Below are 25,501 nucleotides of genomic sequence, written 5' to 3' on the forward strand. Positions count from 1 at the left end.
GTATGAATGTCAATATCCTGGCAGTAATGTTCTACTACTGTTTTGCAAAATGTCACCATTGACAAAACTGGGCAAAGTATACAAAGCACCTCTTCAAATTACCTTATACAACTGCCAAGTGAATCCGCAATTATCTTAGTAAAACATTTTGATAAAAAAGATATTATTTAGAATAATATGAAAATATCAACTACCTAAGAATAAACCTGATGAAACATGTGTAAGACCACTACACAGAGAATTATAACACGTTACCAAGAGAAATCAAAGAAGCCCTAACTACTCAGCTTTGTCACCGTAGCACGAAAACAGCCATAGACAATATGTAAGAATGGATGTGTTTCAGTCAAATTTCATTTCAAAAATAAGTGGCAGGTTGGATTTGGCCTGTGGGCCATAATTTGCCAACCCCAATCTAGAGCCAATGTAAGCCTAATAAAAATTTTGGTAGGTTTTCTTGGGAGAGGAGGGCTGGGGAGAATGTGGAAACTGACCCTCAGTCCAAAAGCTGTTCATTCTAGGGGCACCTGGATGGCTCAGCTGGTTAAACATCTAACTCTTGATTTTGGCTCAAGTCATGATCTCACGGATTGTGAGTTCAACAGTGTAGCCTGCTTGAGATTCTCTCTCCTTTCTCTGCCCCTCTCCCATTCACACACTTGCTCTCTCAAAATAGACTTTTTTTTTTAAAGTTGTTCATTCTAAAATAATGCAAAAGGCAAAAATTAGTAAAAAGAAATACTGAAGAAAAACAAAGTGAGAGGACTAATTATCAAATACCAAGACTTATAAAACTACGGGAATTAGGAGAGTATTGCATCAGTGCAATTACAAACAGGACAACAGAGCAAAGTCCAGAAACAGACACACGATATGTGAGCCCCTGACTTATGATGGGGGGGGGGGGGGGGGTATTATTGTAAAGCAACTGAGAGAGAAGGGCCTTACCAATAAATGCTGCTGAGCTAACTGGACATCCGTATTTAAAAACCAAAAACAAACTGTATATCATTTACAAGAATCAATTTCAGGGGTGCTTGGGTGGCTCAGTCAGTTAAGCATCCAACTCTTGACTTCTGCTCAGGTCATGATTTCACAGTTGTGAGATCAAGCCCTGTGTCGGGCTCAGTGCGGAGCCTGCTTGGGATTCTCTCTCTCTCTGTATCTTTGCCCCTCCCCATCTTGTGCTCTCTTTCTCAAAATAAATAAACTTAAAAAAAAAAAAAAAGAATCAGTTAAGTAAATTATAGATAGAAATGTGAAAGGTAAAACAATAAAACTTCTAAAAAAATACAGAAGATTTTTGTGACTGTGGTAGAGAGGTTTCTTAACAACAAAAAAACCCACCAACCATAAATTAAAAAAAAAAAAAAAAAAGCTGAACAACATAAAAATCTGAACCTTTGCTCATTAAAATACCACTAATACTAAGGGGTGTGGGTGCAGCTAGCCAGAGTGAAAAAGATGCTTGCAACACAAAGTCAACAAAGGACTATATCCATGAAAACAGAACATTCCTGCAAATCAAAAAGAAGAGACAGCCTAACAGAAAATGGGCAAGAGACTTCCCAAAAGACAGTACCCAAATGGCCAATTAATATATGAAAAGGTATATATCCTTATTAGTCACCGGGGAGATCACAAATTAAGATCACAACACTATATTACATATACCCACCACAACAGCTAGAAGAAAAAGAATGATAACATTCAGGGTTAGCAAGCAAAAGGAACTGGTATACTCTGCTGGCTCAACCACTTTCATTCACTGTATCCATTCAAACCACATGCATGTCCTAGTTATGTGGTAACACCTAAAGCAATCACTAAAAATCTACACAGAGACACATGAGAAAACACTACAGGTAGATCAAAACGGAGTATTTAAAAAAATTTTTTTAATGTTTATTTATTATTTAGAGAGAAAGACAGAGTGTGAGTGGGGGAGGGGCAGAAAGAGAGGGAGACACAGAATCTGAAGAAGGCTCCAGGCTCTGAGCTGTCAGCAGAGCCCAATGTGGGGCTCAAACCCATGAACCATGAGATTATGACCTGAGCCGAAGTTGGACACTTAACCAACTCAGCCACCCAGGCACCCCCCCCAAAAATGGAATTTTTAAAAATTTTTAAAATTTAAACTTAAATGAAATTTTTTTAATTTTAATTTTTTTAATGGTCAAGTTAACACCCAGGGCAAGGAAAAGAAATGAAAAACAGAACAAACAGAAAACTACAATAAAATGGCAGTCCTGACATATCGATAATTACATTAAATGTAAATGGCCTAAATATGACAATTAAAGATAGATCAGTAGAACAGATAAAAACACATAACTATGTATTGTTTATAAGAAATTCACTTCATTTTTTTTTTTTTTTAAGTAGGCTCCATGCTGGGCGTGGAGCCCAAAGCAGGGCTTGAACTCATGACCCTGAGATTAAGTAAGACCTGAGGTGAGATCAACAGCTGGACACTTAGACTGAGCCACCCAAGTGCCCCAAGAAATTCTTTTCAAATATAACAATTCACACACAAAAAAACTACAGTTATCCCTCTTTATCCACAGGGGATACATTCCAAGACCCCCAATGGATGCCTGAAACCATGTATAGTACTGAACTCTATATGTACTGTTTCTTCCTATCCATACTTACTTATGAAACAGTTTATGAATTATGCACAATAAGAGATTAACAACAATAATAAAATAGAACAATTATAATAACGTACTATGATAAAAGTTATGTGAAAAGTTATGTGGTCTTTCTCTCTCAAAATATCTTATTGTGCTATATTGACCCTGCCTCCTGTAATGTGAGATGATAAACTGCTTATCTGATGAGATGCAGGGAGGTGAATGACCTGGGCACGTGATGTGGCATGAGGCTCCTACTGACCTTCTGATGCTGTCAGGAGAAGGATCACCTATTTCTGGACCAGGCTGACTGCAGACAAGGTGGAACTACTATATGCAAATATTCATAGCAGCCTGATGTCTAACAGACAAAAAGTGTCAACAACTAATATGTCCTTCAAAAGATGAACAGTTAAACTGTGGTCCATCCACAATCTGGACTACTCCTCAGTAATAAAGAACTGTAAAGAGTCCTTATCCTGTAGAAACACATATGGGAATATTTACATATAAAATAATAAAATATCTGCGATTTGCTTCAAAATAATCTGGAATGGGGGTTGGTAATAGGGGGAACAGAAAAAATAAGATTGGTCAGAAACACACAACTGTTGAAGCTGTGTGAAAGAAACACCAGGGTTTGTAAACTATTTTCTCTTTAAATGTGTGACATAATCGGGGCACCTGGGTGGCTCAGTGAGTTAAGCATCTGACTTCAGCTCAGGTCATGATCTTCCAGTTCGCGGGTTTCAGCCCCGCGTTGGGTTCTTTGCTGACAGCTCAGAGCCTGCTTCAGATCCTTGTCGCCCTCTCTCTGCCCCTCCTCCTCTCACACTCTGTCTCTGTCTCTGACTCTCTCTCTCTCTCAAAAATAAATATTAAAAAACAATTTTTTTTAATGTGTGAAATAATCTATAATGAAAAGTTAAGAAAAGGCAGTAGGTCCTTCCAGTGCAGCCCGCCTTTCTATGGAAACATGTGATGAAGCACTTTGGCCCTATCCCAGCAGACCCTAGAACCACGTCAACTCCTGGGTTATTGATACAGAACTCTGGTGTAGCAATACCACAGACTCCATGTCTGCTAAAAAGAATATGGTAGCTCTAGGGGCGCCTGGGTGGCTTGGTCAGTTAAGCATCCGACTTCAGCTCAGGTCATGATCTCACGGTCTGTGAGTTCGAGCCCCGCGTCGGGCTCTGTGCTGACAGCTCGGAGCCTGGAGCCTGTTTCAGATTCTGTGTCTCCCTCTCTCTCTGCTCCTCCCCTGTTCATGCTCTGTCTCTCTCTGTCTCAAAAATAAATAAACGTTTAAAAAAAAAAAAAAAAAGAATATGGTAGCTCTATAAGAAAAGATGTACAAAATCTATTTCTAAGTGAAAAAAACAATTTGTAGTACTCAGAGTAAATCATTATGTGACAATAAATAATAAATACATATTAATATGTCTTACAGGGGGCGCCTGGGTAGCTCAGTCGGTTAAGCGTCCGACTTCGGCTCAGGTCATGATCTCGCTGTCCACGGATTCAAGCCCCGTGTTGAGCTCTGTGCTGACAGCTCAGAGCCTGGAGCCTGCTTCGGATTCTGTGTCTCCCTCTCTCTCTGCGATCCCCCACTCATACTCTGTCTCTCTCTCTCAAAACTAAATAAAACATTAAAAAAATATATTTAATATGTCTTACAGAAAAAGAACAGGAAAAGAGGAACATCAACTAAATAATCAACAGTGGTTGATCTAGAGTATTAGAGGAGACCGTTCATGTGTTTCTGTCTTGTTTAAATTCATAGAAATGTGTTACATGTTTGTCAATATAAGAAATACCTTTAAACAGTGCATTTCATATTATTTTGATGCACTGGACAAGGGAAGAAGACAGAAATATTGTTAAGAAGCAGTAAAATTCAGCAAATATCTGAAAGTAGCAGAGGAATATTGTGAAGCTACAGACAATTATGAGCTGAGATGCAAGAGCCAGACTTGAAAGGTCTTTGGAATTTCTACCACTACCCGAGAGCCACAGTGACCCCCGCTACCCATCAGTGACCCCCTCCACTACCGACAGCCAGTGACCTCCCCTCAACTAGCCAACAGCCACAAGCCACAGTGACCACCCCCGACCACTACACGACAGCCACAGTGACCCCCGACTATCTGACAGCCAGTGACCCCCCCCACTACCCGATGGCCAGAATGACTCCCTCACTATCCAATGGCCACAGGGACCCCGCCCCCACCACCACCACCACTGCCCAACAGACACAGGACACCCCTACCACTCCCTGCCTGATGGCCACAGTGCCCCCTGCCCTCAATCCTCGCAGCACTGTCACTAGTGTGAGGGACTCCCTGTCGCGTCCTAGAACCACTGCCACTACTAGTAGCCTCTCTCACTACCTGCATTACCGCCACTCTTCACTTATGCTCTGACTGGTTCAGAAAAAGATCTGAGGTGAGGTAGTCCTCTAAGATCCCTTGCAAAGCTAAGATTTAAGGTCCTATGAAAGGTATGTTCCACTGAACACTTACAACATGCCAACAATTTCTTCGGGTGAATGATGGTATGCCCTGAAGGTCACGCCTTCTCAGAATCCCAGACATGCACACAAAATTTGGGTCTGTTCCCTCACCAGATATTTGATGATACTGAACACTTATAGTTAATGTTTTTGGGACGTGATAATGCAATCTGCTCAGCAAAGTCTTGTCCCCTCCTAGAGATATGTTTAAAAGAATTTTTTAAAGTTCTTATATTTATTATGTTTTTAATGTTAATTTATTTTTGAAAGACAGATAAGACAGAGCATGAGTGGGGGAGGGGCAGAGAGCGATCCGGAGACACAGAATCCAAAACAGGCTCCAGGCTCCATGCTGTCAGCACAGAGCTCGACTTGGGGCTCAAAACCATGAACCGCGAGATCATGACCTGAGCCAAAGTCAGACGTTCAACCAACTGAGCCACCCAGAGACGCCCCGTAAGTCCTTACATTTTAGAGATATATACCATAATATTTTTTTAAATATTTATTTTGAGGGGCGCCTGGGTGGCGCAGTCGGTTAAGCGTCCGACTTCAGCCAGGTCACGATCTCGCGGTCCGTGAGTTCGAGCCCCGCGTCGGGCTCTGGGCTGATGGCTCAGAGCCTGGAGCCTGTTTCCGATTCTGTGTCTCCCTCTCTCTCTCTGCCCCTCCCCCGTTCATGCTCTGTCTCTCTCTGTCCCAAAAATAAATAAACGTTGAAAAAAAAAAAATTAAAAAAAAAAAAAAATTATTTTGAAAGAGAGAGAGAAAGAGAAAGTGGGGGAGGGGCAAAGAGAAAGGTGGGGGGAAAGAGAGAATCCCAAGCAGGCTCCATGGTCTCAGCACGGAGCTCGATGTGGGGCTCCATCTCACAACCATGAGATCATGACCTGAGCTGAGATCAAGAGTCAGGCGTTTAGCCAACGGAACCACCCAGGCACCCCACCATAATATTTAGTTTTTAAAAAAATTTTTAAGGTTTAGAGAGACAGAGGCGAGAGACAGAGACAGAGAGAGAGAGAACGCGCACAAGCCAGGGAGGAGCAGAGAGATAGGAAGAGAGAGAATCCCAAGCAGGCTCCACACTGTCAGTGCAGAGCCGGATGTGGGGCTCAAATTCACAAACCGTGAAATCATGACCTGAGATGAAACCAAGAGTTGGATGCTTAACCAACTGAGCCACCCAGGTGCCCTTATACCATAATGTTTATTAAAAATTATATGATATCCAGTATTTGTTTTGAAATAATCCACTGGGGATGGTAGGAAGGGATAAAAAGTGAATACTAACCAAAACTAACTGCTGAGGCTGGGGGCAGGCCTAGGACACCACCACACTGATGGCCCTGAAGCACAGGCAGCAGCAAGAACCCACTCTCAGAAGACCATGCTCCAGCTAATGAAACAAACGCACTATTTTTACAGAAGCCTAATGCTAGAAGTTTTCTTTTATTTGCTTTGAAACAGTAAGTGTCCTCGACACATGGATACCTGCCACTCACATAAACAGAGCAGCAGATCTTAGAAGGTGGGCGTCCTAAGAACCTGTCATGATGCAGGCATATCCCTATTCCTCATGCCTGTGACTGGTCAGGACAAGACATGCCAGCGTGCTCTGGAGTCCTGTGCAGCTCTCAGGGATGGCGGGAAGAGCTGCTTATTCCAGAGCCAGGCTGCAGAAACATCCTCAGAAAGCCACTTTCCTCATCAAATTCCAACTCACACCAGCAGCCCACACTGCTCCACCTGTGTCCCACAGAACAGTCAGAAACACTGTTCTCCAAGCCCTAATGATACAGTTTGCACAGCGACAGCTGACAGAAAGAAATGTCGGCATCAGCTATGCCAGCCACCCCAAACCACACAAGCTTGACGGATTATTCACCTGTTCAGTCTTTCTTGCAATGAGGTTGCCAATGGTCTTGCTGAAAAAACTGGCGAGCAGAGGATTCAGAGGCGGCTCGTGGTCCAAGAAGTCGTAAAGAAGGTTCAGCAAAGTCTCATCCCCTCCTAGTCTGTCGTTGATCTGTGGCACGTCACATGTCAGCAGCTCACAGGCTGTGTTTGGATACCTAAGAGGGCACAATGCAAGCAACTGGAGGTGAAATTAGACTTCTCCAGCTCTCAGGAAGCTGCTTAAATGACCAGCCTCGTAGGAAGCAGGTCCATGGGTAAGACCAAAACACTCACAGACCTTGGAACGAAGTAAAAACGTGAATATTCTGTGACCAACTGGCATTTTTGACTACTACAAGCTCAATGTTTTTAACATGCATTTTTCTTGCTCCGCATACCCTACACTCTGGTATCTCACCGTTTCTGACTCTACTGCACTCTCTAAATAAACCTTCTGAGTCTTTTGCATCTCCTCTCTCAAAACCTCTGCCCTTACACCCACCTGCCAGGGCTCTCACCTCCTGTGACCACACAGTTAGTGACACCAAGTCCATCATGCGCACCCTCCCTCTCCATACCCTTCCTGTCCCAGCATACCAACAAACAGAACCAGCTTGTCTCTAGGTTAAAGAAATGCCACATCAGGGGTCCCTGGGTGGCTCAGTCGGTTAAGTGTCTAACTCTTGATTTCGACTCAGGTCATGATCTCACAGTTGGTGGGATCAAACCCTGCGTGTCTCTGGGCTGACAGTGCAGAGCCTGCTTGGGATTCTCTCTCTCCCTCTCTCTCTGTTCCCTCGCCCACTTGGGCATGCTCTCTTGCTCTCTCACGCTCTCTCTCTCAAAATAAATAAACTTAAAAAAAAAAGAAATACCAATATTGATGTACCAATACCAAATGATGTACTATTCACTTGATAAAAATGACCAGATACAAAATAATCTTTATCCCATCACATGTAATACCGTGACATCACTCTGCTCCCTGACTTACCTGATAGACGCAGGGTCACTGCCATTGCCCTGCAGTGGGCACAGCTACTCAACAACCTGCCACATCCAGGACACAGCCCACAACAGCAGGGCCAGTAACAGTGCCTGGAGCCATATCCAGAAACATCTGGGAACGCAAGGGATCGTCCCATGGAGCTGACTGCCCTAGAGCACATCTGGCACAACCCAGGGCAAGCTCGGCAGCTTCAGGCACATCACCTAACCTCTCTGTGTCATTCTCATTTGAATGTAGAGGTGCAAGTGCCCACCCTCCCCACAAGGATGAATATAAAACAGAGCAGTGCCTGGCACACAGTAAGCCCCAGGTCAAGGTCAGTCACTCTGATCCTCCTGCTCCCGGCAGCCACCTGCACAAGCCCTAACAAAGGCCTGAACCAACGAGTGGTCACTGTGGCCTGGCTAGTGAGGCCTGGGTTTGAGACCCTGGAGAAAACAGTTGGCAGAGTATGGCAGTCAACCACATGTGGAAGGGGGAAGAAATTGAGAAATCTAGGTCTGGCTCAGAGACGGGTGCTCCTTGTCAGCCCCAAGAAGAGAAAGCACCTTCTAGAGACCAGAGAAACAGGGCCGTGTGGGCAGGCCGGGTGTGATGGACATGACGCATTCACAAAGAGGTGTCCCAGTTCAATACGCAGGCAGGCCCAGGCCAGGAGAGGTGTAGGCAGTGCCCAGGGAGGGGTGGGAGCAGTGCCGACCTCATGGGATGGTTAGAAGGGTTGAATGAGTCGGCTCAGCCCTATGGATGTACACTGTGAGACCAGCATGGCAGAGAACACAGAGGCGCCAGGGGCAGGTCGTCAGAGAAAGCCTGCTCAGAGTACAGGGCAGAAGGGCCAGGTCAGCGACCCTGAAGGCCAGAGCAAGACTTGTATCACACAGGCAGAGAGGTTCCCACCAGACTGCAAACAACAAGAGAAGACGTACCAATGGCACCAAAGAATCAAGTCCCAGAGAAAAGTATAGACTATTCCTTCAGGAGATGTTTCCAGAGCACAAGGAATGGTCCCAATCTGGTCTCCACACACAAGCAAATGTGCACACATGTGGCAAGCTGAGCTGTAAGGCACTGACCCTCTAAGGTGGAGGGACTGAGATAAAGTACTGATTTAGCTCGTTCTAAGATTTATGCAGAGAATAGGAACTCCAGCTAAGCATGGCAGATCAAATATACAGGCTTGTTAGCATTCCCTCTCAAATTCCTACTCCAATAACACAGAGGAAAAAAGACAAGAAATGAGAAGTGGAAATGATCCTTGGCAAGGCCCGGAGGACTGGCGTGGCACACCAGGGAATCGAAGTCTCAGGTGGCTACAGAGGGAGCACCAGCTGGAAAGCACTGGACACAGAGGCAGCAGCTACTGGACAGGGCAGAGGGCCTGGCTCAGGAGAGGAGTGGGCTTCCTGACCCTCTCTTGCCAGGACAGGACTCAGAAGTTATTCCCAAGGGCACCTGGGGGGCTTAGTCAGTTAAGCATCCAACTCTCGATTTTGGCTCTGGTCACGATCTCACAGTTCGTGGGATAGAGAGCCCTGCACCGGGCTCTGTGCTGACAGCTGGGAGCCTGGAGCCTGTTTTGGATTCTGTGTCTCCCTCTCTCTCTCTCTGCCCCTCCCCTGCTCATTCTCTCTCTCTCTCTCTCTCTCTCTCTCTCTCTCTCTCTCAAAATAAATAAATAAATAACCTTAATAAAAAGATTATTTTAAAAAAGTGTCTCTCTTTTAAAAAGAAATAAGGGCTGGGGCTCCTGGGTGGCTCAGTCAGTTAAGCATCTAACTTTGGCTCAGGTCATGATCTCATGAATCATGAGCTGGAGCCCTACATCAGGCTCTGTGTTAACAGCACAGAGCCCGCTTCAGTTCCTCTGTCCGCCCCCCCCGCCCCTCCCCTCCTGGTGTTTTTTCTCTAAATAAATAAATAAACTTATTTAAAAAATTTTATGAATAAATAAATATGATAGAAATTTTAAAAATCAATGAAAGGATAAGAAGATAAAATTTGAAGAAGCTTCTCAGATGTAGAACAAAAAGGCCGAGACAAGATATTAAGAGCAAAAATACGAAGAAAAGTATTAATTCAGGTGATCTAACACCTGATTAGAAATTGCAGAAAGAGGGGGCACCTGGGTGGCTCATCTGGTTACTAAGCATCCCACTCTTGATTTCGGCTCAGGTCATGATGTCCTGGTTCATGAGATTGAGCCCCGTGTCAGGCTCTGTGCTGACAGTGCGGAGCCTGCTTGGGATTCTCTCTTTCCCTCTCTCTTTCTCTCCTTCTGCCTGCCTCTCCTCTCTCTCTTTCTGTCTCTCTCTCTCTCTCAAAATAAATAACTTAAAAAGCTGCAGAATGAGATAAGAGGGAAAACCGTAAGGGAGAAAATTATAAAAGAAGCAACACAAGAAGCTTCCCTGTGGGGAAGGCCATGAATTTATAGACTGAAAGGGCCCTGTGGTACCATGGAGTACCCCGCACAGGGACTGACAAGAACCCCAGGGCCAGCTTCACCGTGGTACGAATATGCAGCACTGTTCACAGCTGAGCCGACTGTTTACAAAACTCTCCTTGCTTATAGATGCTGCTTCTGGGACTGCCCTGCCTGACCCCGGGGGTGATCTCACAGTAGCAGGAGACTCCAGGACAACGGGACTAGACAAGGACCGAAGGGCCCCCTGGAGGAGAGAAAACCTGGGAGTCCGGCTGCATCTGTCCGGCTTGTCAGCAGCAAGGCCAGAAGACGAGCCAACCATGGAGTCTTCAAAAGGACAGAAAATGGCGTCTGTGCAGAGTCTAAGGCAGAGGGAGTTTCAAACAAGCGTGAACAGAGAACAATGCACCGACAGGCCTCATCTGCAAACATCGCCCTTCACGTCGTACTCCTCAGGAGGCTGCTAGAGAATACGACTCCCCACAGGAAGGAAACCAAAGATGATGACGAGGTCCCGGAATACGGAAGGTGGGCCTGGGTTCTCAGAGTGAGGAAGGAGGGAACCCCTCTCCCCTCCAGACGCCTCCCGCTGTGCCAAAACTTGCTGCGCCCCGCGGGGGCAGGCGGGAGGGTGATCTGGGCAAATGGGCTTAGCCAGCTTTCCTGCTCTGACTGTAGCACTGCAGGGTCTTCTGGGGGGTGTCCTTTCTGGGGGCTATCCTGCTGCAGCCCTGTTTCCTACCCAGCAAGCAGTTCTGACTGTGCAACTTGGAACAAGGAAGCCCACTGCCCAGAGTTACGGAACACACTCTCCACTGCACTCTGCAAGTAACTGCAGTGCCGTCTTGACGTCTGTCTGCTGGCTCTTTCGTCTGATTTCTCAAGTGGCTGAGAACTCAGCAGGCCAACTGGACAGGAGCCTCAAGAGAAAGACCAGGACCTCCTCATGGCTCTCAGGTTGGACCCAGTGGCCGAACTCTCCGCCCAGGGCTACTGCACAAGCCCTACCTGCCTGCAGACTCTGGCTTTATGCAGGAACAGCGGCTGCTGCCTGACCTCAAATTGGCACCCAGGGGCAGCTTCTCTGAAGTAGACATGGCTCCCACACATCCTCCCCTATGTGGACTAAAGTCCCCTCATAACCCAGCCTTTAGTCATGCAGGGGTGAAGCAGCTAGCCATGCTGCTCAGCCAGGTCTGCAGGCAAAGCCCTCACTTCAAAAGCACGAAGGCCACAGGAGGCGTCGCTGCTGACCCCATCAGGCCGGCCATGATGGGCAGTTGCCTAGAGCCTTGAGATGCACAGGCAGTGCTTCTTGTACATCAACTTTACAGGAGCAGAGCCAGACTCACTCACTCACGTACGGTCTGTGGCGGCTCTCGCGCCACATCAGAGCCGAGCGCCACAGCGGCTCCACTGGCCTGCGGTACTTCCTGTCTGCACTTTCAGAGCTGATGTGCTAACTCCTGGCCGACGTCCCTACTTGTATCTTTCCCATCTTCGAAAACTAATCTTGACTCTACTGCTTTCTTACCCACCACCTCATCCATCTATCCATCCATCCTATTCCTTTCCTCAAAAAGGAAATTTTGGTTTAATTTTAATTAAAATCTAACTTTGGGGCGCCTGGGTGGCTCAGTCGGTTAAGCGTCCAACTTTGGCTCAGGTGGCAGTCCTGCAGTCTGTGGGTTTGAGCCCCACGTCGGGCTCTGTGCGGACAGCTCAGAGCCTGGAGCCTGCTGCGGATTCTGTGTCTCCCTTTCTCTCTGCTCCCCTGCTCACACTTTGTCTGTGTCTCTGTCTCTCAAAAACAAACATTAAAAAAATTTTTTTAATCAAATTAACTTTAATTTTTTTAATTTTTGATTTTTTATGTAAGCGATACGTACACCGGCTTTCAAACTCAGACAGTTGGACAGGGCCTGTAAGGCGGAGCAGCCTCCAGCCTCCCGTGTCCATCCTCAGACCTGCGGTTAACCTCCGTGTTTCTAAATAAAATACAGATGCATTTCTTCATTTGTCACCCTCAGACGTTACAAACCAACCTCCCATGACGGAGGATGAAGACACAGCTCTCCTGCTCCCTGCCCCTCACCCTGTCTGTAAAATCCAACCACAACTCTTAAACCCAGGGCTTAGTCTACCCCGTGTGACTGTGCAGACACTGCTTACAGTGGAGCTGACGTGCTCACTTCGGTCCCATTCGCTAACTTCTCTAAGTCCCCAGAGTCATGGTTTTCTCACAGCTTTGTTTTCTTGGCTTTGTGCTCAGGCACGAATTTTCTGACTCCCCAACTTTCTGACTCTGAACACAAATGTCTCCTGGCTCACTGATGCCACTCCAAGATCCTTCTGCCCCGATCCGGAATACATGGCCCTGCCCCTGCTCCCCATCTTGCCACCAGTGCCCTCTACACAGGGAGGGCCATATAACTTATCACCAAACAGGACACATTAGGGGTAAGAGGGTAAAAGGGATGGGGGACACCCACAGGGACGCCGAGACAAGGGGCACTGACCAGGCATGTCCCGTGCACAATGGCTTCTATCCGACTTTCTGCAGATGGCTACCACAGCCCTAAACCCGCAGGCTCCTCACCAACAAGCCCCTGCCTCTGTCTCGGGCTCTCCTCTGCCAGCATCTGCAGGGCTCCCTGTCAGAGGCTGTGACAGACCACCCTCACTGGGTGTCCCTAGATTGAATGTCCCCTGCACAGACACTTCTCGTCACCCTCTCCAGCTTTTTCTCCTAAGACAAAAGTCAACAAAGACTTCTGTAAAAGTACAGAGAGTAAGTATTTTAGACAGTCTATGTTGTAACTAGCCAACTCTGCCCTTGTAGTCACCAAAGGCTGAGTGTGGCTGCCTTCCAACAAGACTTTCTTCACGGACAAGGAAATGTCAACGTGGTACCAATTTCATGTGTAAAAAAGTATTATCCTTTGATTTTTTTCAACCATTTAAAAATGTAAAACTATTCTAGGGTGCCTGGGTGACTCAGTTGGTTAAGTGCTGACTTCAGCTCAGGTCATGATCTCGCGGTTTGTGGGTTCCAGCCCCGCGTCGGGCTCTGTGCTGACAGCTCAGAGCCTGGAGCCCGCTTCGGATTCTGTGTCTCCCTCTCTCTCTGCCCCTCCCCTGCTCACACTCTGTCTCTCCCTCCCTCTCTCAAGAATAAACATTAAAAAAAAATTTATGAAAAAAAATTTAAAAGAAAACGTAAAACTATTCTTAGCTTGCAGGCCATACAAAAACAGGATTTGACCTGTGGGCCACAGTCAGCCAACCTAAGACTTTACCACCATCCACTATCTGGCTGTCTACAGACACTGGAACCCGAGGGGTACCCTGTCTGCACCCATTCCCACTGTGTCCTTAGTCCCAGGCTCTGCCACTCTGTCCTATACTCTCATTCACACACCTCCGTCCTCACCCCCAGCCCTAGCCACACCACCACCGCCCTTCTGTCATCTCCTAACATGCTGGCCAAATGCTGAATGGAACATTTTAGGAAAAACTCTGAGAATGGTCAGTACTACTCACGACATGGCCTATTTCCTCTGATCCCAAGTCCCCGTGGTCGAGCAGTCAGATGCCACCCACCCCTCCTGACAGGCCATCTCACCAGGTTGGGACCTACTTCCCACCAGTGTGCAGTCCCATCTGCTTCTCTGTCATGGGGTCAGTCTTCCCTCAACACATGTGCACTCAAGATACTCAGAACACAGCATAACTCCACACAACTCACGATGAGAAATCACACACACAGAGATTCAGAAATCTCAAACCCCACAAAAACAGACCCCACGGGGAGTGGCCTCCTTCCTTCTCAGATGGGGTAAATGTTTAAAGTGGGCTTTTTTGTCAGAAGCCCTGGCTCTGGCTGTCCTCAAATGCTGCCCACCAGCTCCCTGCCTGCCCTCCCTGCAGCCCTGCCCAGCTCTGGGCCCCCGTCAGAGCCTCGGTACATACTTGAAGCGGACCTTCTCCTCCATGTCCAGAGGTGGGTCCTGTGTGATGAGGCTCACCAGCTCCTCCATACACTGCTGCCTGCAGAGGAAGCCAAGCAGCTTCTGGTTCTGAGCCTTGCACTCCTGTAGGACGTCATCTTCGTCCAGTAACTCGCGCAACGTCACGTCCTCCTTATCCAGCAGCTTGTCGACATGGGACGTGGTGTTCAAGTCAAACTTCCAGAACATGGTGACGGCCACGAAGCTGCAAGCAAAGATTTGAGGGTCACTTCCCCCAAGCAGCGCGAATCCGCCCTCAGAAAGTCTACACCAAAGCCCAACGAGTCCGTCCCCGGCACGAGCCAGGGCTGGAGGGTGCTCTCCCCAGGAGCTGCCCTCAACACATCTCCCCGGGTCCAGCTCCAAGGCCGGCAAGAGCTCCCCAGCTCCCAGCGCCAAGCCTGTGCCTTCTCTGGCTTCCCTCTCGCTGGCTCACCTTCCCTGCTGTCCTTTTCCACCCAATGCTGGACATCCCTTCCGTGCTCTTACTCTCTGCCTCCACTCCCTGAGGCCAGCACATCCCATGTCTCCCATGAGTCAGCACTGGGGATGCCCCTCCACCCTAAGAAGGTTAGCAACTCTACAGCCACCTCCTCAGGGTCCCACCCCTGCCTGTGTGAACACTAGGCATCTCTCCCCAGCTGCATACATTTTTAATTTCCTGTACATCACGTTTGACATCTTAAAAAACCTCTCTGGCTAGGAACAGGCTGCCCCTCCCAGGACCAGCCAATTCTTAAAGACAGCAAGGGGCCCAAGCCAGAGCATCACGGTGATCTACTCCATCCAGAGCAACTACTCCTCTCTGGGCCCACACATCCCAGGAGACAATCTTCCTCTGCCTTCGTTATTCCACAGCCAGGGGCCAGGCAACTAGGGACCACCCCTACAGCTTAGAGCCCACCAAAATAATTCAAACTAGCTGATCCTAAGCTGTTCATCCTGCCATGCCTTATCTTTCCTGTGGAAACCCCAATAAAGGTCATGGCTTAAGTGTTCCCCGACTCCTGTCTTATACCTCCCGACCCCCCTGGGGTTTCCCCATGTGGCTCTGGGTGAGGCCCACACCTCCTATCTCCAGGACTGGACGTATAACAAACTTAGTTTTCCTGAGCCTCCCCTGTGTCTCCTCTCCTGCCCATGCCTGACTCACCATCTCACAAAAGAACACCAGACATCTGGCAGACCTCAACCTAAGCAAGTCAAACTCCTGACAGCTCACTTTGCTTGACCCTCAGCAGCTCTGCTGTCCCCCAGCCAGGCCCCCCCTTTCACCACCCATCCCACCAAATGACCCAGTCTTATCCTTGAAGCCACAATCTCCCTCACATCCACACCCCTGACACTAGGCCCCACACCACAGCCACCTGAGGAATCCCTATGGATCCCGCCATCCCTCTGCGTCACACACCACCCACCCTCTCCAGGCTCTTGCTGTCTTTGCCTGGACAACACAAGGTTTGTCCTGCTCAGTGAGTGTCATAGGGCAGGCTCTGAGGGCCTAGGCTGGTTTGCAACAAAGTTTTCACTGTTTGATACAAAATGAAAAACATAAAGCCTGTTATGTTTAACAAAGTTAAACCTGTATTTTGAGATTATGAAATCTCTTCTTCAATGTTACATCGATTGTTTGCAAAATTATGGTAACGGGAGATGGGATTTATCTTCTCTAGTATCTTTAATCAGAAGAATAAAAGACCTCACACAACGTAGAAGCTGCAATTTGTGTGTGTGAAGCCCACTGCCCTAGGAGCAGGCTCCACCACATCCAGCCAGCCCCCTTTCCTTCCTTTGCAGCCTCTTGCCTTTGCTACATCCAACTCACTTTTTCAAAACACAGACACTTTCAAGTTCCTCTCAACTCAGCCGCAAAACCTCTGCTGCCCATATGCCTGCCACTCACCAGGCTGCACTTTACAGCATTCCTCCAGGCCCTCTGGCACTTCCTGCTTTCTCCCTAACCCTACCCTTGCCACAAGGACGTTGTCTTTCTTCCCACACAAACTACACTTTCCTACCTTTATCCTTCTGCGCATGCTCTTGTGCTCAGTCCCTCCTATGCCAATGTCCCACTCACCTGCCAGAACGAGCTAAGCAACAGCACAGCCTGGGCTTCCCTCTGGCCAGCACCTGCACTGTCAGTGGGGCCTCTGACTTGCAGCGCAAGCGACTCCACAGTCTGACACTATACTTAGTTTCTTTCTGGGTCCTAAGATCTTCCTATTTCTGTTGTGAGGAATGTAGATGGATATTTGTGGGTGGAAGCAATATACCCTGTGAGAGCAGAAATAATTACCAGTAGTTTCAGGATAACACGGCTGTCTCTCCTAAATGCCCTGCAGAACGACTCAAACACTTGAATAACATACAATCCAAGGAAAGAGAGGAACCACAGGGAGACTCCCGCCCTGCCAAGGTTTTCTTCCAAAGAGGGGCAACTAGAGACGGCTTCTGTGCAACCCGCTTTCAGCCACAGAGTGGGTGAGTGGCTGGGTGGATCACATGATCCCATCAACAAAGGAACAAGTTTTTCAAGCAGGATCCTAAAAAAGGACAGGATTAATACAAAAGAAGACAAAAAGATGAAGACAAAGAAGAATAAGAAATAATAAGCAACAAAATCAAACAGGACAAATGGAAAAAAATGGCAAGACAGCACAGCACACATAAACTTAACCATGTCAATAAGTGTGTTAAATGCAAATGAATAATTTCAATTAAAGACAGAAATAGGGGTGCCTGGGTGGCTGTCTGTTAAGCGTCCAACTCTTGGTCTCAGCTCAGGTCATGATCTCATGGTTCATGAGTTCAAGCCCTGCCGTCGGGCTCCGTGCTGACAGTGCGGAGCCTGCTTGGGATTCTCTTTCTTCCTCTCTCTCTGCACCTCCCCCACTCAAGTGCTCTGTCTGTCTGTCTCTCTCTCTTGCTCTATTAAATAAATAACCTTAAAAGATGTTTAAAAAAAAGAAATAGATAAGATTTTAAAAAGCAAGAACTGTATTCGGGGTATTAAAAGCTTACTTTAAATATAAAGATACATGGGGCGCCTGGGTGGCTCAGTCGGTTAAGCGTCCAACTTCGGCTCAGGTCATAATCTCCCAGCCCGTGAGTTCGAGTCCCGTGTCGGGCTCTGTGCTGACAGCTCAGAGCCTGGAGCCTGCTTCACATTCTGTGTCTCCCTCTCTCTGCCCCTCCCCTGCTCACGCTCTGCCTCTCTCACTCTCAAAAATGAATGTTAAAAAAAAAAATTTTTTTTTAATTTTTTGCAAATCGTATTATCTAATAAATTACTTTTATCTAGAATATATAAAAAACTTAGGGGACCTGAGTGACTCAGTCTTAAGTATCCAACTTGGGCTCTGGACATGATCTCACAGTTCAGGAGTTTGACCCCCACATCAGGCTCACTGCTGTCAGCTCAGAGCCTGCTTCAGATCCTTTGTCCTGCTTGCTCTCTGTCCTCTCCCATTTCCCCACTTGTGCTCTGTCTCTCAAAAATAAGTAAACATTAAAATAAAAAAGTTCACAGTGCTGAGTAGATGCTCAGGGAAGAAGAAGAAGGAGAAGAAGGAGAAGGAGGAGAAGGAGGAGGAGAAGGAGGAGGAGGAGGAGGAGGAGGAGGAGGAGAAGGAGGAGGAGAAGGAGGAGGAGAAGGAGGAGGAGAAGAAGGAGGAGGAGGAGGAGGAGGAGGAGGAGGAGGAGGAGGAGAAGGAGGAGGAGGAGGAGGAGGAGGAGGAGGAGGAGGAGGAGGAGGAGGAGGAGGAGAAGGAGGAGGAGGAGGAGAAGGAGGAGGAGAAGGAGGAGGAGAAGGAGGAGGAGAAGGAGGAGGAGAAGGAGGAGGAGAAGGAGGAGGAGGAGGAGGAGGAGGAGGAGGAGGAGGAGGAGGAGGAGAAGGAGGAGGAGGAGGAGGAGGAGGAGGAGGAGGAGGAGAAGGAGGAGGAGGAGGAGGAGAAGGAGGAGGAGGAGGAGGAGAAGGAGGAGAAGGAGGAGAAGGAGGAGAAGGAGGAGGAGAAGGAGGAGAAGGAGGAGAAGGAGGAGGAGAAGGAGGAGAAGGAGGAGAAGGAGGAGGAGAAGGAGGAGAAGGAGGAGGAGAAGGAGGAGGAGAAGGAGGAGAAGGAGGAGAAGGAGGAGGAGAAGGAGGAGAAGGAGGAGAAGGAGGAGGAGAAGGAGGAGGAGAAGGAGGAGGAGAAGGAGGAGAAGGAGGAGAAGGAGGAGGAGAAGGAGGAGAAGGAGGAGAAGTAGTAGTAGTAGTAGTAGTAGTAGTAGTAATAATAGTAGTTATGGGGCACCTGGGTGGCTCAGTCGGTTAAGCGCCCGACTTTGGCTCAGGTCATAATCTCATAGCTCATGAGTTCGAGCCCCACGTCACGCTCTGTGCCGACAGCTCAGAGCCTGAAGCCTGCTTGAGATTCTGTGTCTCCCTCTCTCGTTGCCCCTCTCCTGCTCACGTTCTCTCTTTCTCTCTCAAAAATACATAAACGTTAAAAATGGGTTATTAAAAAAAAGTTAGACAAGAACATTAGAAAAGGAAAAAGAACAGATAAATATAATAACCCGAATCCATGAAATAGGACATTTTAATAGTGAGATTAACTAAAAACTGATTCTTTGAAAAAATAAGTAATTACTTAAGTACTCTCACTCCACACCTGCAGGACTGGCCAGGTCATTAGCAGAGCTGGCGGCACAGGAGGCAAAAGCCTCACACACTCCCGACAGGAGAGAAGACAGGCGGCTGCTGTGGGGCGCTCACCCAGCGATCCCACTCCTACCTACACATCCCAAAGGAGCGGCAGGACCCCACACAAGGATGAGGTGGCAGAGAAGGAAGAAACTGGGGAGTCACACACAGGGACTGAGAATTAGAGGGACACACAACAGCATGGATTCCTAAAAGGATGGTGCTATACGAGAAAACATAAGAAACAAATCAGGTCCATAATGCAATCCACCCCTTTAATTTAAACTGCACGCAAGGGGCGCCTGGGTGGCGCAGTCGGTTAAGCGTCCGACTTCAGCCAGGTCACGATCTCTCGGTCCGGGAGTTCGAGCCCCGCGTCAGGCTCTGGGCTGATGGCTCCGAGCCTGGAGCCTGTTTCCGATTCTGTGTCTCCCTCTCTCTCTGCCCCTCCCCCGTTCATGCTCTGTCTCTCTCTGTCCCAAAAATAAATAAACGTTGAAAAATAAATAAATAAACTGCACGCAATAATAAAAATTTTTAAAAAGACCCCCCCCCAAAAAAAGTAAAATAAAATATATGCACACCCCACAACAACATGCATTCCTAGGAACACAGACACAGAACAGGGTATCCAATGAACACGTCACAACGACTGCTTGTAGAGAGAGACGGAGATTGAAGGAAAAAAACAGCCGAGGGAGCCAGGCCACCTGGACCCGGAGCGCACCCCCAAAAAAGGGAGAGAGGGACTGAGAACGTCATGCTTCCGTGAACCCTGCAGAGCATCCCCTGCCCCCCGCAGCAGTTGCAGGGTTCTCTCTCACAGAGTCCACAGGCGGGTAGGGATGCTCAGTGTTCCCCAGCAACCAGGAGCCACAGAGGTCCCAGGTCAAATCTGCACCTCATCACTGTTCCTACATGGCTGGGGATTTTACTTGTTTTCTTGTATTTTTAACTTGTTTTGGGAGATCTCACACATGCCTAACTATAGCGAGAGCAGTACAATGGTCCTCCTGTGCCTCCCTCTCAGCCTCAACACAGATCCACTCAAGCTCACTTGCTCTTATCCAGACTGCCTCTTAACCCTGCCCCCTTAGAGGTTCCCCAGACATCACCATGTCACTGCCCAGGCTACTGAGATATCTCTCCAGTATTATTAACTCTGTCATTAAGTCCTTCCAGGTATCTAGGAGCTCCCCTTCATGGAGCGGTTGGCTTGTTTTTTCCACATGAGGGCACAGGCAGTGTCTCGCCAGCAGGTCCACTCACAGAGGCACTGAGGTGCCCACTGCACTATCCCCCACTGATGAAAGGGGTCATCGATGGCACTCTGTGTGAAGCCAGCACAGCAAACACAGGAGTCTGCACACAACAGTCCACGGACCACAGGTCCCCCTGTGGGTGGGACAGGTCATACATCTTATGCATTCCATCACAGACTACAAACAGAACAATCTGTACAACCAATAAAATCAAAACTAAACCAAAATCATATTACCCACTTGCTCATAATTTATAATTTGAAATAACAAACTAATTCAACATCCACTTGTTTACTTCTAAATTATAAAACAGAAAGTTTAGTAAGGTTATCTACCCTGTAAGAAGAGTAAGACATTCAAGGGCTTCTGAGAACTCACCCCATTTAAGAAATCAAGTGTACCAAGTCACCTATTCCCTGAACCAAGCACAAGGGACCTGTCTGAAAAGCTGGCCCAGCTCCATAGTTCCAAAACATTGGGCTTTTGTGGGCAGGTAAATTTTTTTTCTTTTAATTTAGAAAAACAAAGGGGGGGGTTCTGGGGGCTCAGTCAGTTGAGCATCTGACTCGATTTTGGTTCAGGTCACAATCTCGCAGTTTGTGGGTTGGCTCTGCACTGACAGCGTTTAGGATTCTCTCTTTCTCTCTCTGCCCCCCCCCCCCGTGCTCCCCCACTCCCACAGAATGGATAGACAGACAGAAGAAAGAAAGAAAGAAAGAAAGAAAGAAAGAAAGAAAGAAAGAAAGAAAGAAAGAAAGAAAGAAAGAAAGACAAGAAAACCAACAAAGGGTTGCCAACTTTTCAACTTGGTCAAACAAGGAGGGAGGGAAGAGAGAGTGAAGACACAAAGGAAAAAACGAAAAGAAAGCAAAGGATAAATTATCATCCATAATTACCTTAATTGCAGGAAACAATGACTTTTTAAATATCAAAAAAAAAAAAAAAAAAGGAAAGCCATAATCTCAGTATTAAGGATAGCATTTCACTTCAAAAAAATAATAACTTTTTTAAAGTTTATTTATTTGAGAGGGAGAACACGAGGTGGGGAGGAGCAGAGAGAGAGAATCCCAAGCAGGCTCCGCCCCGTCAGCACAGAGTCCAACATGGGGCTCAATCCCACAAACTATGAGATCATGACCTGAGCCAAAATCAAGAGTCGGATGCTTAACTGACTGAGCCAACGAGGTGCCCTTGATTCTGGAACTCTTACTCAGATTACAGTACATATGTGGCTTCCAAAGGTTTCTGGTATCCCAGCAATTGTGCACTACTCTGCACAGAGATGCTAGCATCTTGTCAGTTGGCACTTACCTACATGGAAGGTCATAATTTTCCTTCCCTAGATGACTGAAAGACCCACCACTGACAGCATCTTTAGGACAAATAATTGGCTCATGAACTGGCTTGAGACGTCTCTGGTATTCACAAAGTATCAACACAGCCCAAGGGTCCCTGGCACACCCTGACAAGGCCCTGCACAGTCCATCTGCAATGTCAACCAAACTGTTACCAAAATCTTCTGGATGCTTATCCAACATTTAAACAAAAGGAACCTGAAATTCTTTATTTACTTTTACAGGTTAGCATAACCATCACACAGAAGGTAGATTCTAAAGAGAAATGTTGCCCATATGAACCTATATAGTTCCATGAACAGAGCTCTCCAGAAAAAGAACGTTCTGTGGTAGAAACTGTTCCTAAGAAAAACTAGAATCCAGAATGCACCCTGTACCCATCTGGCCACAAATCAATTGGGTTTTTGTTGTTGTTGTTTTAATTTATGATCAAAGCCCTGGCTCTGCTGTATGACCTGAGGCCAATTATAAGACCTCTTATGCCTTGGATTCCACCCCTGTAACCCAGGGATAATGAGCATCTCACAGAGCTACTGTGAGGGCTGACTCCAGAACAGTGGCTGGCACATTTTACCCTCATGGATTCTGACTGCAAAGAAGAGAAAGAAACAAATGAGGTCACCCTGCCACAGAGGACAGATTCACAGTGGCCAGAGAGGCACACGCCTCTCCCAACCCCACCTTCGGTGGCATCACACTGCCCACTTAAATCAGACATGATGGAAGTATTTGCACTATAGAAATCGACAAATGCTTCAAACAACAAGGTTTTTTTACTCTTCCAGAAAGCCAGTTGTTAAACATTTACCAATGTACCACTGGAATTCTGTTTGGCCTAAAAAAATGGCAATTCGAGTCCATGGAGAGCAGTAATTTTTGCTCAATCAACAAATGACACCATGTCTATAATGGACACACTGCACTGGAAGAAAGATCAAAAAAAGGGTCTGGGGCGCCTGGGTGGTTCATTGGCTAAGCAACCGACTCTTGATTTTGGCGCAGCTCATGATCTCACGGTTCGTAAGGTCGAGTCCCACATCAGGCTTTGCGCTGATAGTAAGGAACCTGCTTGGGATTTTCTCTTTCTCTTTCTCTCTCTCTCTCTCTCTCTCTCTCTCCCTCTCTCCCTCTCTCCCTCTCCCTCTCTCTCTCTGCCCCTCCCCTGCTTATGCTCTCTCTCGCTCTCTCTCAAAAATAAACAAACTTAAAAAACTTAAAAACTTAAAACTTAAGTTTAAAAAACCTAAAAACTTAAAAAAAAAAAAAGAGTCAATTCTAAAAAAGGGTTGGGGTTGGAGGAACAGATGAGCAAAAACAGAAAATCAGAAGAGAAGAAGGATGCCTGGGTGGCTCAGTTGGTTAAGCGTCCCAACTCTTGATTGCAGCTCAGGTCATATCTCATGGTTCATGAGGTCAAGCCCCGGGCTGGGTTCTTTGCTGACACCACAGAGCCTGTTTAGGATTCTCTCTCTCCCTCTCTCTCTCTCTCTCTCTGCCCCTCCCCTGCTTGTTCTGTCTCTCTCTTCTCTCAAAATTAAATATTTTTTTTAAAAGCGAAGAGAAGAAATAACCACAAAGGTAAATTAAAATGACTGTAGAAGAATAATTTACACAGATCTATGCAATGCATTCAAAGCGAGTTGCAGCCACCTGAGACTGTCAGAAACACACTGTGCCAGCCTGCCTCTTGGAACAGGGCCTGGGCTCCACAAGCTGAAGCTCAGAGGGGCTGAGTGACCAGAGTGTGCACCTTGCCTTCTGTCCCAGCTCTTCTCTTCACTATATATAATTCAGTATGAAGCCTATACGTGAAATTCTTGACAGTGGATACTGCAATCCGGATTTCTAGAAGTTCTATTTGTTTTGTTTTTCAAATATTATAGACCACTTATTATACTTTCCTACAGAGATTTTTATTTTTTTAAATGCTTATTTAAAAATAAACAGCATGCTTGTGTTGAGAGTTTATTTCTGATAATTCCAAAAATGAAGTCTTGGAAGGCTTCAGATTTTGGGTTTTACTCATGGTGCCTTATTTCCTTGTGTGCTTGGTCAGTTCGGTCTGTGCACAAATCCACGTCCTTAAAAAATATCTGTAGGGATTTTTTCACATCTTAGGATAAACGTAACTTCCTCCACAGAGGTTTTATGTTTGCTCCTGCAGGACGCCTGAAGGCATAAACCAAACCAGAAAATCTTAAACTAAATTTGTGCTTGATTTCCCTGAACTACAGGTAATGTGAACCTAGGTTATAAACCCTCACAAAGGCTAACCCATAGCTGCAAGCATTCCCCCCCCCCTTTTTTCCTGCTGTGTTTAACAGTAAAAGACAACCAGGTGGTAGCAGGGAGGGATAGAGTGAGGTAGATCTGCTTCTAGTTCACTTTTGCTCTGAGGATAGAGCCTTCAGAGCCCCTCTCACACGGGGAGAGTCTCCTTTGGGCTCTCCACCTTGAGAAGACTGTGGATCTTAACTCCTACTCTTCCTACCCTACAAGACCTCTGAAATCAAAGTCCCACTTTGTCCAGATCAGCAAATGCCCTCGGAGCAAAGGCAGACCCTCTAGTGCTTAAATTATCTGGGTTCTTACTTTCTGGTTTTGGTCTAGAACTTCTTTGTTATATTCTCACTTGTTTGTTTTTGTTTTTTCAATCCAACGCTTGTAGTTGTTTTCCAAAAGGTAGGGGGTGGGAGGTTAGAAGGTAGTCCAAATGAACTAGCTCAACATTTATCAAAAATATTAGGGATGCCTGGGTAGCCCAGTTGGTTGAGCATCCAACTTCAGCTCAGGTCAGTCTCAAAGTTCATGAGTTTGAGCTCCTCGTCAGGCTCTCTACTGTCAACGCAGGGCCTGCTTTGGATCCTCGGTCTCCCTCTCTTTCTGCCCCTCCCGTGCATGCTCGCTCGCTCTCTCTCTCAAAAATAAGTAAAATATTTTTTAAAAATTTATCAGTAACATTGTTGGGAGTTTTTACCAAATATACCTGATACACAATTCTATACTGAAATTTATATTCGCTTAACACTTTGACGAACTATTCCTCTCTCTATTGGCTTCTACTCATGCTAATGTGACATCTGTTGTCAACCTAACAGATGTTCTTTTGTAGGAAATCTATCTTTTACCTACAGCTTAAGAGCTTTTTGTCTTTGTTGCTACATGATTTCAATATATAGGTGTGGGTTTCTTTTTGTTTATACCACTTGGTACATCGTGTGCTTCTAAATCTGTGGATTTATCTCTTATTAGTTTCTGAAAAGTCAAAGCTATTAATACTTTGAACAATGCCTCTCTTCCATTTTCCCAACCCTTCCATTCTGGGATTCCAACTACACATTTATGACACATTTTTATTCTATCCTCCGTCCTCTTATCCTCATTTTTCCATTCCCCATCTCTCAGTGCTGCTGGTAATTTCTTCAGACATGTACTACAGTTCACAAATTCTGTCTTCAGCCACATTTAATCTGTTTAATCCACATACACTGAGTTTTTAATTTCAACATCATTTCCATTTCTGAAAGTTCCTCTCCGATCATTTTGCTACTTTGCTTTTCATTACTAATTTGTATTCTGTTTTGTATTACTTCAAACACTCTATACTGCATCCAGTTATTCAATCTGCAGGCCTTGGGGCATCTAATCATGCTAACTTCCTCCCAGGGGTGTGTGAGTTCTGACTATTAAGTTCAAGTTTGCTTAAATT

General features: G+C 46.6%; 1 protein-coding gene across 6 annotated transcripts in view; it reads right to left on the minus strand.

The window, feature by feature from the left end:
- Positions 1-25,501, minus strand: part of PPP6R2 (protein phosphatase 6 regulatory subunit 2) — a 78,047-nt gene that overhangs the window by 25,149 nt on the left and 27,397 nt on the right. For 5 of the 6 annotated variants that reach the window (XM_086711905.1, XM_086711903.1, XM_086711901.1 and 2 more), the window contains exons 3-4: positions 14,457-14,699; positions 7,037-7,223 (exon numbers count right to left, since the gene is read on the minus strand). In XM_086711905.1, coding sequence (XP_086568031.1) covers positions 7,037-7,223; positions 14,457-14,683 — 414 coding nt within the window. In that variant the 5' untranslated portion in view covers positions 14,684-14,699. Of the gene's footprint in view, positions 1-7,036; positions 7,247-14,456; positions 14,700-25,501 lie in introns of those variants that run through there. The other variant, XM_086711906.1, reaches the window with a different exon arrangement.

This window comes from Puma concolor, chromosome B4 (genome assembly GCF_028749965.1).
Source record: "Puma concolor isolate L17-30 chromosome B4, mPumCon1.1.hap2, whole genome shotgun sequence".
In the NCBI taxonomy this organism is placed as follows: Eukaryota; Metazoa; Chordata; class Mammalia; order Carnivora; family Felidae; genus Puma; species Puma concolor.